This window comes from Magnolia sinica, chromosome 7 (genome assembly GCF_029962835.1).
Source record: "Magnolia sinica isolate HGM2019 chromosome 7, MsV1, whole genome shotgun sequence".
NCBI classification, from domain to species: domain Eukaryota; kingdom Viridiplantae; phylum Streptophyta; class Magnoliopsida; order Magnoliales; family Magnoliaceae; genus Magnolia; species Magnolia sinica.
The window spans coordinates 53,578,718-53,594,726 of NC_080579.1; the positions used below are offsets into that span (position 1 = coordinate 53,578,718).

Genomic DNA, 16,009 nt, shown 5'->3' on the forward strand with positions numbered 1-16,009 from the left:
CCAAAGGTATATGCTATGATCGGTCATTCCTCACATCAGGCATACATATGATGCGAATGATCATGAATCATGCATCTATACTAAACATGTAATAAGAGATGAGTTCTAGATATAATGGAGATGGCCTTAGGCGACCTTCTTACCATCTAAAGCGAAGTCCACCATCAGCACCAATCTGCCAATCTGTCTGACTCTCAGATGCCGCCTCTGCTCGGTAATCCTATAACGACTCATCTGTCTACTGAGCCTCGATCACCCTTGCCACAAGAGAGGGTTGAATCGACAGGCTCGATAACTGAACGATAGAAGACTGTAGACCAAAATCAAAGTCGTACTCTGCTATATCCTCGAGCATCTTCCACTCCTAAATCATCATATGTGCCACCAGGCCTCGTGGCTGACGGCTAAGGGCATCCGCCACCACATTCGCCTTGCCTGGGTGGTACTGGAGGTCAAAATCATAATCCTTCAGAAGCTCCATCCAGCGTCTCTGTCTCATGTTCAGCTCGGACTGAGAGAATAGATACTTCAAGCTTTTATGATCGGAGAAGAGCTCGAACCTAACCCCATAGAGATAGTGTCTCCACACCTTCAGTGCGAAGACCACGGCCAACTCTAAGTCATGCGTGGGGTAGTTCACTCATGGACCTTAAGCTAGCGAGACGCGAAGGCTACAGTCCGCCGTGGCCGCATCGGGACAGCACCCAATCCAATACGCGAAGCATCGAAATACCACAAATCCATCACTCCCGAGGGAAGAGTGAGGACAGGAGGGGACGTGAGGTCCTTCAACTCCATAAATGCTCGCTCACAGCGTCACTCCAAATAAACTCGCGCTCTTCCGAGTCAACCTGGTCAACGGCCGCAATACGGGAGAAGCCCTCAATGAAACGTCGATAATATCCCGCTAAACCAAGGAAATTGCGGATCTGGACGCGTTCATGGGTTGACCCCACCGACGCACCGCCTCAACCTTCGAGGGGTCTACAGCAACCCTCCCTGGTCACCACGTGACCGAGGAATCTCACCTCCTCCCGCCAGAACTCACACTTCTCCAGCTTCGCATACAACCGGTGGGCACGGAGGGTCTGCAAGGCGATCTCTAGATGTCGCATATGGTCCTCACGGGTCCTCGAATATATCGTAATGTTGTCGATGAAGACCACAACAAACCGATCGAGATATGGACGAAAGACCTCGCTTCATCAATCGCATGAAGACCGCGGGTGCATTAGTCAGTCCGAAAGGACATGACCCGAAACTCAAAATGACCATAGCGCGTCCTGAAGGCTGTCTTCGGGATGTCCTCCTCTCGAACACGAATCTGATGATAACCAGAACGCAGGTCAATCTTCGAAAAGAACTGTGCACCCTGCAGCTGATCAAATAAATCATCTATCCTTGAAGCGGGTACTTGTTCTTAATCGTGACCCGGTTGAGCTCGCGGTAATCTACGCAGAGCCTCAACGAGCCATCCTTCTTCCTAACGAAGAGTACCGGCGCTCCCCAAGGCGAACTGCTCTGACGAATGAATCCCAACTCACGCAACTCGTCCAATCGTCACTCACGCAACTCCATCGGTGCCATACGGTACGGGCCTTCGAGATAGGCGCAGACGCACAAGATATCCGGAACTCAATATGACGGCGCGACGGCAATCCCGGAATCTCTCGAAACACGTCGGGAAAATCACAGAAACCGGCAACCGATCAATACACAAGGCAATAGGCTCCTCGACGGCGCAGACATCAAGCAAGACAACGACTCTCCTCTCGACTCAGTGAACTGGAAATGCGGCAAGCCTGGTATGTAAAATGTGACTGTCCTCGCGGAACAGTCCAAGATAGCGTGGTACTCGGCAAGCCAATCCATGCCCAAGATAACGTCAAAATCTGTCATCGGCAGCACAAATAAGTCAGCGGGCAAAAAGATATCACCGACAAGAACAGGGTAAGATGGACAGAAACGGCCCAATACTGTGGTTCTCCCCAAGGGCGTCGATACGGTCCAATCCTCACTACTCTATCTGCAATCCAGTCGATTGGCAGAAATCCCTGGACATGAATGAGTGAGAAGCGCCGTAATCAAATAATACTCGGGCGATGCATGAAGAGACGGGAAGTATACCCTCGACGACTCTCGGATGACTGCGGGTCCTGCTAAGCCGCGTAGAATCTCGCCGAGCCGGGCCGGGAGGTGCCTGTCCCTCTCGAGGTCCCCGGTGCTGCGCTGCCGCTCGCGGCGGCCTATACCGCCGCTTCTGCTGCCGAGGTCTCGCGGCCGAGGTGGCCGTGGTCGCCGCCGATGGGGCCGCCGGAGGCCGCCGCCGAGGTCGCCGCCGTGGTCAAGGTCCGTGGTGCTCTCGGCGATGTAGGTGAGATCTGTGATCCTCTCGATCGCCGTAGATGAGGGCGAGGGCACTCGATACGATGCCCCGTCCCACCACATCCAAAATAAGTCCCTGTAAATGGCGGCTGGGGTGGCGCTGGAGATGCTGCTGGGGCTGCTGGTGCTCTAGCAGGTGGGTGGCTCCTATACCTCTGTGGTCGTCGCTGCTGCTGGGAGCTACTGGAGGGTGTCTGCCTCTTCTGACCCCTCCTCTGATCTCTGTCGGCCTGCCCGCCGGCCCACTCCGTCTCGTAGATCTGAGCCCTCCGCACTACAGCCTGAAAGGTCGGAAGCTCGTGCCCAATCACACGGCCTCGAAGACCGTAACGTAAGCCGCTCTCGAAACGGTGGGCCTTCCGCCCCTCATCATCAACCATATATGGCGCAAACCTCGATAGCGACACGAAACAAGCCGCGTACTGTGCCACGGTCATGTCTCCCTGCACCAAAGTCTCGAACTCTAGCATTCTCTGGCGTCGAATATGGTCAGGAAAATACTGCTCCTCGAATCGATCTATAAAACATCCCATGTCCAGACGTAGTCAGGTCCTGCGACGCGGGTAACCGAGGTCAACCAGTGCTTGGCCTCGCCCTGAAAAAGAAACACTGCCAACCGAACTTACTGCTCGGTCGTGCATGACATGGTATTAAAAATCTTCTCTACATCGGAGCGCCACCTCTCAGTTGCTGTCGGATCTGGCTCGCCCTGGAAACGTGGAGGATCAAACTGTCGGAACTCTCGAAGTAGGGCACTCGCGCGCTCCTGCTCTGCCTGGGCCGGTGAAACAACCGGGTGTCTGCTCTGCCCCTGAAGTGCGGCCGTCACAGCCTGCAGCATCTGCTGTAACTGGGAAGCACTCACGGATACGGTCGGATCCGCACCGGTCTCTGGTGGAGGAGCAGTATCCTCAGGATGTGCGGTATGAATCTCTGGTAAAGGAGCGACATCCTCAGGCTGGGCAGTAGGAATCTCTGGTGGCGGAGCAGGGGTCGTAGGTGGTAATGCGGGAGCCGCAGGTGGTGGAGCTGAAGTATCCGGTGGTGGTGCGGGAGTCGATCGGGTCACTCTCCTGCGCGCCATGTCCTACAGGAAAGAGCGAAGGCGCCTATCAACTTTGAAAACTCTCGAAGGCACGCTCGTTAAGGGTCGGTAATAAAAGATCGCTAGGCTATCCGAACTTAGGACTTAATCATTCATAGCAGACATGTAATGTTGTTCTTGGTTATTCCCGAGTTATGCTCTGATACCAACTTCTGTCACGCCCCGAACTCGGAAACCGGGCTCACAAAATTCCCGATCGCCGAATCCGGCGCCGACAACCTCCGTAGAACCCCATTTTCGGATCCCGGCACCCATTCACCAGGTTCCGATCCTGGAATACTACAAGGAGGATTTCAAGTCATCAGTCTGATTCATAATGAGCATAACAAAAGCATAACCCACAAACAATAACCACAAGAACACCACCACAAAATTCACTATGATCAAAACTTTTGAGTACAATGCGATCGAAAGAAAATAAAATACAATGTAACAAAAGAAACAAAACTCCATAAGCTCGACTGCACGCTCCAACTATAGCGAGACTATGGTTGCGACTTGTGTCTTGGCGTCACTGCACGCATCAATCGTGCATAAGCTTATAAAAGCTTAGAGGGTGGTGTGTGTGTGCAATGTAAGTATGCTCAGAATGAAGGTCAGAGGAATGCGGAATCATGGTGATGAGCACATGAATGCAAGCAGCCAAGGCTATGCGGTGCAAGATATGAATGCTATCGGCCATAACACGCCATGCGATGCGAGATGCAACTCAAGCATGCTAATCCTCATCATGTATCAGTACAGTTCTCATTCGGATAATCACCGGGTTCAATACACTCCAAATGGCACTGCCGCTCTCCTACCCGCAACCCAAGTGAGCGTAAGAAACCTCACTATCCGCCTGACCAATAGTCTGCCAATACCTATCCGGCATGTCGATAGCGGACCCATTCGCGAGCTGGTCAAACTCAGCCTAGTATTGCCCCCTACCCTCGGGCGAGTAAGGCCACACTCCTTTCCAACCGACCACGACACAGTGGGAGACGCGGCCTCCTGGTATTCGGCCCTCATGCGCTCGTATATCCACTCGGTCTCGACGTTGGAGTCATCCTCTGGTACCATCGGGTTTAGGGATTTTCACCCAGGGACATCTATGGTGCCCGTATGCTAGAACCAAATATTTCCGGTCTCCAATCCTGCCATCCACGATGTATCTGTGGAGGCTATGGCCCTGATGTCGCTAAGGCATACAGTAACTACAATCACACAAATGCAAGTGCATGAATCATACTATCAGTCATGCAACAACCCTGTATATACCATGCACTTATATGAGGCAACTCCGCCTATCAGGGAGCCCATAAACAGTCTATCCAAAGGTATATGCTATGATCGGTCATTCCTCACATCAGGCATACATATGGTGCGAATGATCATGAATCATGCATCTATACTAAACATGTAATAAGAGATGAGTTCTAGATATAATGGAGATGACCCTAGGCGACCTTCTTACCATAATTTTGGGCCTATAATGCGGACATTTAACCAACATTATCAGTGTGGACGTCAAACCAGCATTGCTCCCAAGGCGTGGCCCGTTACAAATTCAATACATATACCATGGTGGAATTACACTACATTGGGCCTTATGTATGTCCTATGGGGCCTTGACCCGTGGGCCTCTAATACATCAAGTGGCCTCATACAAGGGTCTCACAGATACATATCAAGGTGGGCCTCAATGACGGGCCAAAATTGCATCAACATGGGCCTAGTCACACGGGCCTTGCATACATTACAGAGGGCTTATGCAATTTAAGGTGGGCCTCAATAATGGGCCTAAAAAAATTAATTTTCAAGGTGATTGCATGATTGGATGAAACACACGTATTATGGTGGGGCCCACACTAAAGGAGGGTGTGGATTATCATACATATATAAGTGGGTCCCGTGTGGGGCCTACCATAATGTTTATTTTCCATCCAACCCATCTTGGGGCCACAGTGATGTTTATTTTCCACCCCAACGTGGCCCATTGTAATGTTTATTCGCCATCCAACTGTTCATAGGTTACTTGGGCCAGGTAAGCCCCACTGTAATATTTATTTTCTGCCCAACCCTTTGATAAGGTCACACGTGACCTGGGCCCACACTGATGTATATTTGCCACACAACCCTCTCAAAGGGTCACGTGCACCTGGGGTAGGGCCCACTGGACTGGGGCCCACTGTCATATTTATTTTCCACACAACCTGTTCATAACGTCACGCGGCCAGGGGGGGGGGGGGGGTGCCCACGGTCATGCTTTTTTTTTTTTTTGCAGCCAACCTATTAAAGGTTCATGTGGACTTAGGAAAAGTGGGGCCCACCGAATGTGGTTCCCAAATCCAGCCCACCCATTATGTGTGCCCCACTTGGCTGAGGGTACAGACCAAGTTTCAGCCGCATCCAAATTTCAGGTAGGCCCCACCAAGTGCTTTTATATGTTTAGACATGTCTTCATATGATTTTAGATGGTGTGGCCCACCTAAGTTCCATTTACCGCTGATTTTTGGGGTGGACGGCTGGTTCATGGGGACCCAGCAAATGCACGGTGTGGATGGTCGAATGGAACCAAGGTGGGGCCCACTGCTGGGGCCGTCAGCCCCAGCCCGTCCGTCCGTTAGAGCGCCCAGCGCAGGCGCTGCCTGCGTCGTTGTCAGTGGCAGCGGCTGCTGCTGCTGTCTTGTTTCTTTTTTTTTTTTTTTTTTTGAAAAAAAGATTTTCTGTGGTTTTCCACAGACGGGGTCCACATCAGAGAAATCCATCCCGTTCATTAGTTTCCAAATCTCAAGACCTTTCAAACGAGCCCGATATATAGCATGTTTTTAGCGAATAAAAACATCAGAGCGGGTTTTAACGGTACACGTTACTGTTTCCCATGGTATGGCCCGTATGATTGTCAGATTAATCTCAACTTCCGGCTCAACGCCTAAAATGATCTGAGGAAGAGGATGGACGGCTTGGATTTGGCTTATACATCAAGGTGGGGCTTGCATGAGAGGCCCACCACTCCTTTCTTCTTCTTTTTTTTTTATAAAGTCCACTGTTGCAACGTCCAGCGTCCAGGGACGCTGGACGGTTTATATATATTCACAAAATTGTGGTGGGTCCCACGTGGATGTGGCCCACCAATATATATATATACATTTACATTTAATATTTATCTTATATTAATACATATTATATTATATATTATATACATATATTATATAAAATATAACATACATATATATATATATATATATATACATATAAAAAGATGCATTGGACCCATCCCAACAGTGGAGGGTGCGGATCATCACCTATAATAGAGTGGGCCACACCGTCTGATGTAGATGGACGGGGGAGATGTAACACATATCGGTGGGATCCACACCATTACAAAGAAAGAATGAGAGAGAGATAGAGAGAGAGATACACGGTGAGATAGAGGAACCCCGCCACTATGGGCCCTCTTGATTAAATCACATACATCCAAATGGGTCCCACCAACAAGTGGGCCTTAAAATTTAAATTAATGGAAAATCACCCACCTTATCTTCCTTCTCCTTGCTCCCTTGGACTCCTTAGCTCCTTACCTTCACTTTTAATGGAGGTTGATGAAAGATGAATGGTTGAGATTGGAGATGAGAGGGTGGGCCACACTTGAAGTTGAGGGAGTGTGTGTTGGATGTGTGAAACTTCTCATGGGATTTGGAAAAATTGGTAGAGAATGAGAGGGAGAGATAGAAATAATGGATGGAGGGATGGGTGGAGTGATGGTTGTAAGAAAGGAGTGATGAGAGGTATGGTTTAGTTTGAAATTGGTGGAGAAGAGGGATGGTTGAGGTTGAAAATGAGAAAAAGAGGAATGGTGAGGTGGAAAGATGGTGGACTTTTGGAAAAAGAGGGAATGGGTGAAGTACTTTGAGGTATGGTTGCATTTATGGTTAATTAGTGAGACTAATTGTGTAGAGATTCCCTCGAAATCCGCAACGCGCGGTGTTTCTTCGGAATAAACGCTGATCGGCATCTTCTTACCTGGGTATCGGTTCGGTGCGCAAGTCACGGCGTTGGAACCGCGGCGACGACGCGATCGCCAAGACATAAGTTTCAGATCGAGCCGACGTCGGTGCGCGGGACTTGGCTTAGGATCGTGCGCAAACACCGAATACGGTGCGAAGGTTGCCAGAATTTGACCGGAAGGACCGCGGAAGCCAACGGAACAGTACGGATTAGGACACGAGTCTTACAGTAAGTCCTTTTGTAGGCCACCAACATGGGTGTGTACGTGGTAAGTCTTATATAGGCCACCGACACGAGTGAGTACATAGGTAAGTTCTTGTGTAGGCCTCCGACAGGAGTGTATGCTTGTATAGGTTAGAGGTGAACATAATTTAAAACCTCTGATAGTGAATACTAGTATACTCAAGAAGAGTGTGTCCACTGGGATTAGAGTAGGGAAACTGAACCCTATATATGCTTGCGTTTGCGATCGTGAATTCCGTACTTCTTATTCATGTTTATATGCTTAATTAGTTGAATCATATGAATGCTTGAATTAGATTGTATGCTATACACTTAACTTTATAGCACACATAAGCTCATTAACAATTATAGACTAGTTGCTTGAATTAACATACCATTTGTACTCTATGTGATTGCATTTGGGCTTAGAAACCTAAGTGTTAATTTGCTTAATTAGTTTAAATTGTTAAATTAGTTTAATTAGGCAATTGAGCATTTAGTTGTCAAAACTTTAAGTGGTTCTATTCACCCCCGCTCTCTCTAGGACTTAGCCATTCATTTTATAGCTTCATAACTTTCCCCATAGCATGGTGTCATGTTAGACAACTAGTGTAATTTCATAAGGTTAGGGTCACCAAGGCAGCTCAATTTACATATTCTTCACTTCCTTGATGCTTCTTATCTTCATGTATCTTCGGTCTTCAACTTCCAAGGACTCAACCAACAAACTGACACATGGACTCACGTGATTGACAAATAGGTGCACTAACACCATGAAGCAGTGAAACCATGAAGAACACATCCAAACAAGAATGATAAACACCAAAGCAAGCCAATTGATAAATCAAAGGGAACATTTAATTAATAATAAAAGCCACACATCATAAAGTACAAGTGCATGAGAGGAAAGACAAGGTGTAAATGAAGAAAAATACAGAACATCTAAATATCGTAAATATAATCATTGTCATCACCTTTCCCTCACTGCTCGTCTTGATGGTGATCCATGAGTGGAGCTGTCACTAAGCCTCCTGCGTAGCATGGGTTTTGCGCGAATCATAAAGCAACAATAATATCAAACCCAAACCAAACTCCAGATACTAAGTAACGTAATCACAGTCCGGAGTGATAAAGTGATAGGCCTGTTGTCCAGAAAGGGTAGTTGGGAAATCATTACCCAAAAATTGATCCCAAAAAACAAGCTCTGTAGGAGGGGAGACTTGAACAGAGGAAACATTGAAGATCTAGCGAAGCAATAATTTCCCTAGGTACCACTTATATGTATCAGGCTCGAAGAACAAACAACACTGGCAAGATGCTTCATAAACTACAACTTACGCTAGAGAAAGGTACATATGAGGTCGAATATATCGCTTCAGGGTGAATTGACAAAGCAAGGCATTGTTAATCAATCGAAAAATGCATAAGGGTGGCTACAAATATCAAATAAGTGGTGTAAATGCCTCAATTTTTCTATAACGTGTGTTTGTGCGTCTTAAGTCGATTGAGGCCCATTAGAAGATGAAGTCAACTAAAGACTTGAAGAGTTGCAACATTAAGGCTTGAAGACATAGGAAAATTGAGGTTGCTTGGTGAACCTAACCTTAGACCCCTTTAATTCCAAAACAACTTACCTCTAGATGATTCAATTTAATAGGAAAACACTTGATTGATCATCTAGGCCTTAAAACCAAAATTGCAGAAGTTCTTTAGCCTCGAGAGGTATTTCAGGGATTGTCGATTCAACCTGGACCATTTTCGATCCAACCACAAATGACCAAAAGAGACCATCAAGAAATCAGAAAATCTAGCACATTTTCAGTCTAACAGGTTGAACCATCGGCTTGATTCGATTTGACCAAAATATCCATCTAGTTTGATCGAAAGGGTCAATTTTTGTTCCATAACTTACTAGACTCACCATGGCTATTTTTGCTCAAACCAAACCTCCCTAGGTCCAACTGACGATTAGTTGTTATAAATCCATTGGAGCCTTTTTCTTATAAAATGGGCACTCAAACCTTTGTAATGTAGGGTTTTTTCATGGTTTTAGAGCCTTTATGCTTATAACTCTCCTCCACTACTTCTAGGCTCTAATCCAAAGAGATTCTTGTAATCTTTCTTGTAATTCATTACTCTAATGAGCATTCAAAGCTCTAATTAAAGATGCATATGTTCTATTGCATTCTTTAGAAGTCAGACACTAGTCCTATAGGTAAATCCATTGCCTATTACCCTTTAGAATGCCCATTTAAGTGAATTCTCATTTAGAACCAACTACACCATAAGTTATAAGAGATTCAAGCAACTCACTCTCTTATTACTTGATACTCTCAATAGAAAGATCGTTATAAGGTAGCCGATTATAGGAGCTGAAGAATATCCACTTCAAATATCGAGGGAGCTGAAAAGAAGCTGTATCAAGATTGATCGAGCATCTCAAGAAAAACGCTATCAACGGGGCTCATCCAAACTTGTAAGAGTTTTATTTAAAATTCGTTGTATACTTGAATCTTGTGTAGATTTGAATATAGAGTTTGAAATGCAAACTTGAAATTAAGACTCTGAGTCAGCCACCGGCGGATGTGTACATGTAGTCTCTATGTAAGCCTCCTACGTGAGTGTACATATTCTTTGTGTGCGCCTTTAGCGAGAGTATAGGTAGGTCCTTATGTAGGATCGTAAAGGTTAGTAGTGAACTTATAAAAACTATTATAGAGGATAGTGGTAAACTTATAGAAAACCATTATAAAGGTTATTAGTGAACCTATAGAAGCCAAGTGAGATAGTGAAATATAGAAAACTTGAGTTTGAGTTCGTCATTCGGTAGTGGAGTAGGGATTTAGTCAAACTATTATATACCATTGTATTTGAAATTATTGATTATGTAAGCCATTCTATTTATGCTTATGATTTGATTTATTTATTTCATATGGATACATGAATAGATTGTATGCTCAGTGCTTAATTCATTGCACACACTAGATATAGCTATCTCACATCATAAATTACTTTGCACATAGAATTGAATCCTTTATAGTCTATAATCTTGGACCCTTTCCACCTTGTGGATTAACTGATAAATAATTTTAAATGGTCTTATTCACTTCCCCCCTCTAGGGCTTAGCCATAATTCTAAGCTTCCTAAGCTTCCACATCATGGTATCATATTAGACAACTACACAATTTCAATTAAAATCAGAGCGGGTTCCTCTTTAAGGACTTAACCATCTTGAGTGTGATCTGTAAAAGCTTTAGAATGATGCCAAAAAATGAGGGGAGTTTTGTCTCACAACCATCATATTCTAATGGGTCTAGCCATATTTATTAGAAGGTGAGAATGAGGATATTTTTGAGATTCCTTGACCTTATGGTTTGAGAGATCATAGACTAAGGATGACATATGTCAGTGGAACAAGTGGTGATAGACGAAGTCACCATTACCACTCCCAAAGATAAATCTATATAGAGCTAGTGATGTAGAGAGAGCTAGATATGCCCATGATGTTAAAGCTCTCAGAGCTATATACTATGTGATTTCACAAGATGAATTTAAAAGAATATGTTCATATGAAACTAGTAAACAAGCATGTGATATTTTAGAAACTAGCCATGAAGGAACATGCATAGCTATGCATTCCAAGCTTAATCTCTTAATCACATAATTTGAAAATATTAAGATGAAAGAGCATGAAACTTTTATGGATTTTTATTCTAAATTGAATGACATTTACAACTCCATGTGGGGTTTAGGAGAATAAGTCCTCGAGGGCTATATTTGTAGGAAAATCCTTAAGTCTTTACTAGAGAAGTTCACCTCTAAAATAACCTCAATAGAAGAGAGTAGGAATATAGATACCATGAAAGTAGACAAATTCATAGGTTCCCAACAAACATATGAAATACACTTTAAAACCTCCTCAAAAATGAACTTATTGTCCTAAAGTCTTCACATATGTACATGAAAAAAAAAAATATGAAGATGACAGTAATGATGAAGATAAAAATGAAGAAATGACCTCAATCACCAAAGAATTCATGAGGTTCTTCAAGAAGAATAAAGGAAAAGTTGTGACACAAAAGGTAAATCTTTTGACCCTAAGAGCATAGGTAAATATTTTCAAAAATCGAGAGAAACGCAATGTTACAACTATGAGGATTATATTCATGTTGCCTCCAAATGTATTAGTAAATCAAGATTCAAAGGAAAGGTTGTGGCAACAATATGGGATGAGTTTGAGGATTTTGAGTTAGACTGTGAAGTTTCCCATAGTGATGAAGACCTAGGATCTTTACGAGTTTTGGTAGCTAGCCTCCACTACTACTACTCTCCCTAGAGACTTAAGAGGAGATTTTGACCATAAAATCTCGGAAGAAGAAGAAGAGACATCTTACGATGAAGAAGAAGAAGATGTAAGAGATGTCAAGTTGTAAGAAGCCTATAACATGCTTTTCACTAAAAGCTTGAAACTTATTAAAAAGCTAGGTCTGATAAAGGTTGAAAAGAATCAATTGGCTGACTAACAAGAAAAAAGTTAAATATAAAAATCTCTCCCTAATTCAAGCACACGAAAATCCTAAGTATGATCTTGAGGAGACTTTAGGGAGATATACATGTCTTGAATTTGAACTTGAGATTGTATTTTTAATCAGCTTGTTCATGTGACCATGAAAATTGTAGACCATGTAATAGTTGGGACTGAAATTTGGCCAAGTACTCGTACTCCATCCTTTGAATGCCGTGCACTAGTGATCAGCTCTACCTTCACACGTCGCACTCAACGTTTCACCATAATTATTTGATTTGGCTTGTTAAATTTAGACTGCTAAATATTTTATTTTTAAAGATAGCGAGGATTAATGAAAACCGTTGTCCTCTCTTGAAAGTGCTCGTGATCATTTCCATCCCACTCTCAGGAAAAAGAGCAAAGACAAAAACTTATTCATGACGTGCAAATACTGGGGCCCACAATAATGCCCTATCTAGGAGATCAGTGGACGAATAACTAACTGTTAAAAGTATAAACAATCAACAGTCTGGATTCAACAAACATATGGACGCAATTGCGTCCTACCCTTGCTCGGTCCTGGCAGGGCCGGGCTCTGTGGGGCCCACCGTGATGTAGGTATTTTATCGGCACTGTCCACCAATTTTAACAGATCATTTTAATGCATGATCCCAAAAATGATCCATATCCAAGGCTCAAGTCCGCCACACCATAGAAAGCAGTGATGATAATGGCAACACCGTTGAAACCTTCCTATTGTCCACCGTAATGTTTATTTGTCACCTAACCTGATGTTGAGAAGGTTGCATATATCTAGGTGAAGGGAAAACAAAAAAATAAAATCAGTTTGATAAAAAATTGTGGCCCCAAAAAAGTTTTCAACGATATTAAATAATCCTCACTGTTTCCTATGGTATGGCTCACTCCAGCCTTAGATCTGCCCCCTTTTTGGGTTCATGCCTTAAAAGGATCCTTTATAATGAAGGGAGGCCATGGTTAAAGTACATACATCACAGTGGGCCCCATAGTAGTATGCAATCGGTGCCCCAAACATGTCTACAAATCACATGTCAGAACTGTGTAACAAATCTGATTTTAATTTTAGTACATATCCATAGAGGGTTCCATAGTTTGGGTGGTGTAATTTGAGATACATGTGGGCCACGTTTACATTTTAGAGTGAATCAGCGTGAACGAGAAAAATGTGATGTGGTACATGTAATAAGTCCACGAGATCAAAAGACGAGTCCTAAGGGTTGAACGAAAGAAGAGCCAGATATGGTAATAATAAAGAAAGGTGACATTCGTAAATGAGTAATAGCGACGAAGGTGGAGATATTCTTTGATTCATGTGAACAATTAACCTAGACGTCAAACCCCACCACATTCACATCTCTTTGATACCCCTAAATAACGTCTCCCTTTGTACTTATCTTCTCGTCTTTGTTCACCCCCCCTTCTAAAATTGTGGTGACTTATCCACCACACACATGGCATCAATTTACTGCGATCCGAACCAACCACTTCTCGGGTCCTATAGTAGATAGATCATAGCTCAGAATTCACTATGATCAAATGATCCTAACCATCGGTTTGTGATTACAAAATGGATGGTGAAAAATGAGATTGTTAGCAATCTGATCTCAATGGTGGAAATCCAGAACAACCGAATTGGTGGGCCTACAGTAGATGGAGCACAGTTGCCAGATCATGATAATAAAATGATCCTAACCATCCGATTGTGGATAACAAATGGACCGAATCCGACTTCAATTGGAAAAACAGATGGACGTTCGGTCAAACGTAATTTTTGCTTTTTTCTCCACCCAAGGAGGAGCGACGATTCGTATGAGTCAAAATGGTGGTGAACTATCAGCTTAGTCCAGGACGGTATATATACATGTTCCATGCACCAAACCTCATGTCCTCTCTCTCTCTCTCTCTCTCTCTCATGGATATGGATGATTATGGTGGGGCTGACGACGAACTCTTCTTTGCTGATCTGAAAAGAAGGATTTTGTCGTTGATGATGGATGACGACGAAGTAGACGGATTTGAAGAAGGAAAATCCCCGAAGATGATCGGAACCAACAACTCTCCATTTCCTTTCCATTCAAGAAGCTCCGTTGATGGTTGGTGCAAGGAAAAGAACGATTACGACTCTTATTGCTCGGGTGTCAATGTGCATGGGTTTCCACTCTTTATTACTGAAGACCCTAACATGCTAAATGTAAGTAGAGAAGACCTCGAAACACTATGTATGCACGTTTTCTCTGTTTCTTTCGATCTGAACGGTTCAGTAGACGGACCGGATGGCATATGACCTCACCCAAATGTCCTGTCTGTCCAGTGGGTCACGCGTTTAATGAAAATGATGACTGTGATCCACCTATCCTATCCTTTTCTAAGCAGGGGCACATACATGCTGGGCATGTAAGGCCATACTTTGTGGATGTTGTGGCACACCTTGTCAACAGACTGGAGCCGTTACAGACGTGTCATGCCGGTGTTCATCCTAGTGAGCAGGATGCTAATGCTAATCCTACTCACGCCCCACTGAATCTAGGTGCGGCCTGCCTTGATGTTTGTGAGAAATTCACCCATCCCTCCATTCATTTTGCTGGATCATGTTAGGACATGGGCACGAGAATAAAGCAGATACAAAAGTCAAGTGGGCCGCATGTTCGAAACAGTGAGGATTGACCATTGAAACATCCGTACGCTGCGGAAGTTTTGGAACATGCTAATATTTTTTTGTTTTCAGTTAAACCCAGTAGAAATACCTTATGAATCGGTATGGATGCATATATATATATATATAAACATCACAGTGGACCACGGACATTTTAACGGCAGGCATTCTCTACCCACTTTTTCCTCTCGTGCGGCCTAGTTGAATTTTAAATCTGCCTCATTCAGACCCATCTCCTAACATGACCCGGCAAAACGGATGGACTAGGTGGATTTATCACAAACATGGAGGTAGACCCATCTAGCTTCCAATCCCAGGAATTTTTGGGAAAAGCTTGGTTGGCAATCCGCGTCCCCCCCCCCCCTCTCTCTCTCTCAAGGAATTCGGATTTTATTACAGATTTGGTCGTGTGGACTATTATTGCAAAAAGAGAGCAACGGGACCGGCGTTTTCATCCCCCGTTTTCCGAAGCCAAGAAGAAAACCGAAAGCCGGTTAGTAGGATTTTTTTATTTATTTCTGTGATTAGAGCCTAATATTGTAATTTTTCACGTGTGATATTAACCGAAGGATGATTTTTGTATCCTTTATTTTTTAAAAATATTACAGGGAGAAACAACCATGGAAACATAGGCTTGAAAGGAAGCATGGACAAGTAGAAAACTCTGTACAAAAAACACATACAAAGAAACTCAAACCTACCCATATTTCATTTTCTTCTGTAAATGTAAATGTTACTCATTATTCTTATTACAAAAATATGAATAAAGTGTTATCCTTAATTAGAGATTCTTAATGTAAGGCTGAAACTTCGTTTCAGGTCAAGCCAAACCCGGCTGACCAATTGGGTTGGATTTTTTTATTTTTTTTTTGGGAATTGGGTTGGGTTGGGTTAGGCTTGGAAAACTCCAACCCAATTTGAAATTGGGTTAAGTTGAGTTAGCTTGGTTTTGGAATAATCAGTGTATTTGGGTTAGGCTCGGGCCTGTTCCGTCTGGGGTTGAGCATGAAAGAAATTGGTTTGGATTTGGGTTGCACAAGCCAGGTTGGAAAAGGGTTCTGGTCAGGTTATGAGGTGGGGGCAGGGCTAAGGTTAACCCTCATCCTG

The 16,009-nt window shown here is 44.0% G+C and overlaps 1 protein-coding gene across 1 annotated transcript; it reads left to right on the forward strand.

The window, feature by feature from the left end:
• Positions 1 to 14,160: 14,160 nt before the first annotated feature.
• LOC131252073 (uncharacterized) lies at positions 14,161 to 15,688 on the forward strand. The gene is made up of 3 exons (XM_058252991.1): positions 14,161 to 14,440; positions 15,302 to 15,395; positions 15,511 to 15,688. Exons 1-3 carry the CDS (start codon positions 14,162 to 14,164, stop codon positions 15,558 to 15,560), a joined length of 423 nt encoding a protein of 140 aa, XP_058108974.1. The 5' UTR covers position 14,161; the 3' UTR covers positions 15,561 to 15,688.
• The last annotated feature ends 321 nt before the right edge of the window (positions 15,689 to 16,009 follow it).

Coding starts and splice junctions, on each gene's coding strand:
- LOC131252073 (XM_058252991.1), top strand. CDS start 14,162: ATGGATATGGATGATTATGGTGGGGCTGACGACGAACTCTTCTTTGCT. Junction 14,441..15,301: donor AAGACCCTAACATGCTAAAT/GTAAGTAGAGAA, acceptor ATTTTATTACAG/ATTTGGTCGTGTGGACTATT. Junction 15,396..15,510: donor AAGAAGAAAACCGAAAGCCG/GTTAGTAGGATT, acceptor AAAATATTACAG/GGAGAAACAACCATGGAAAC.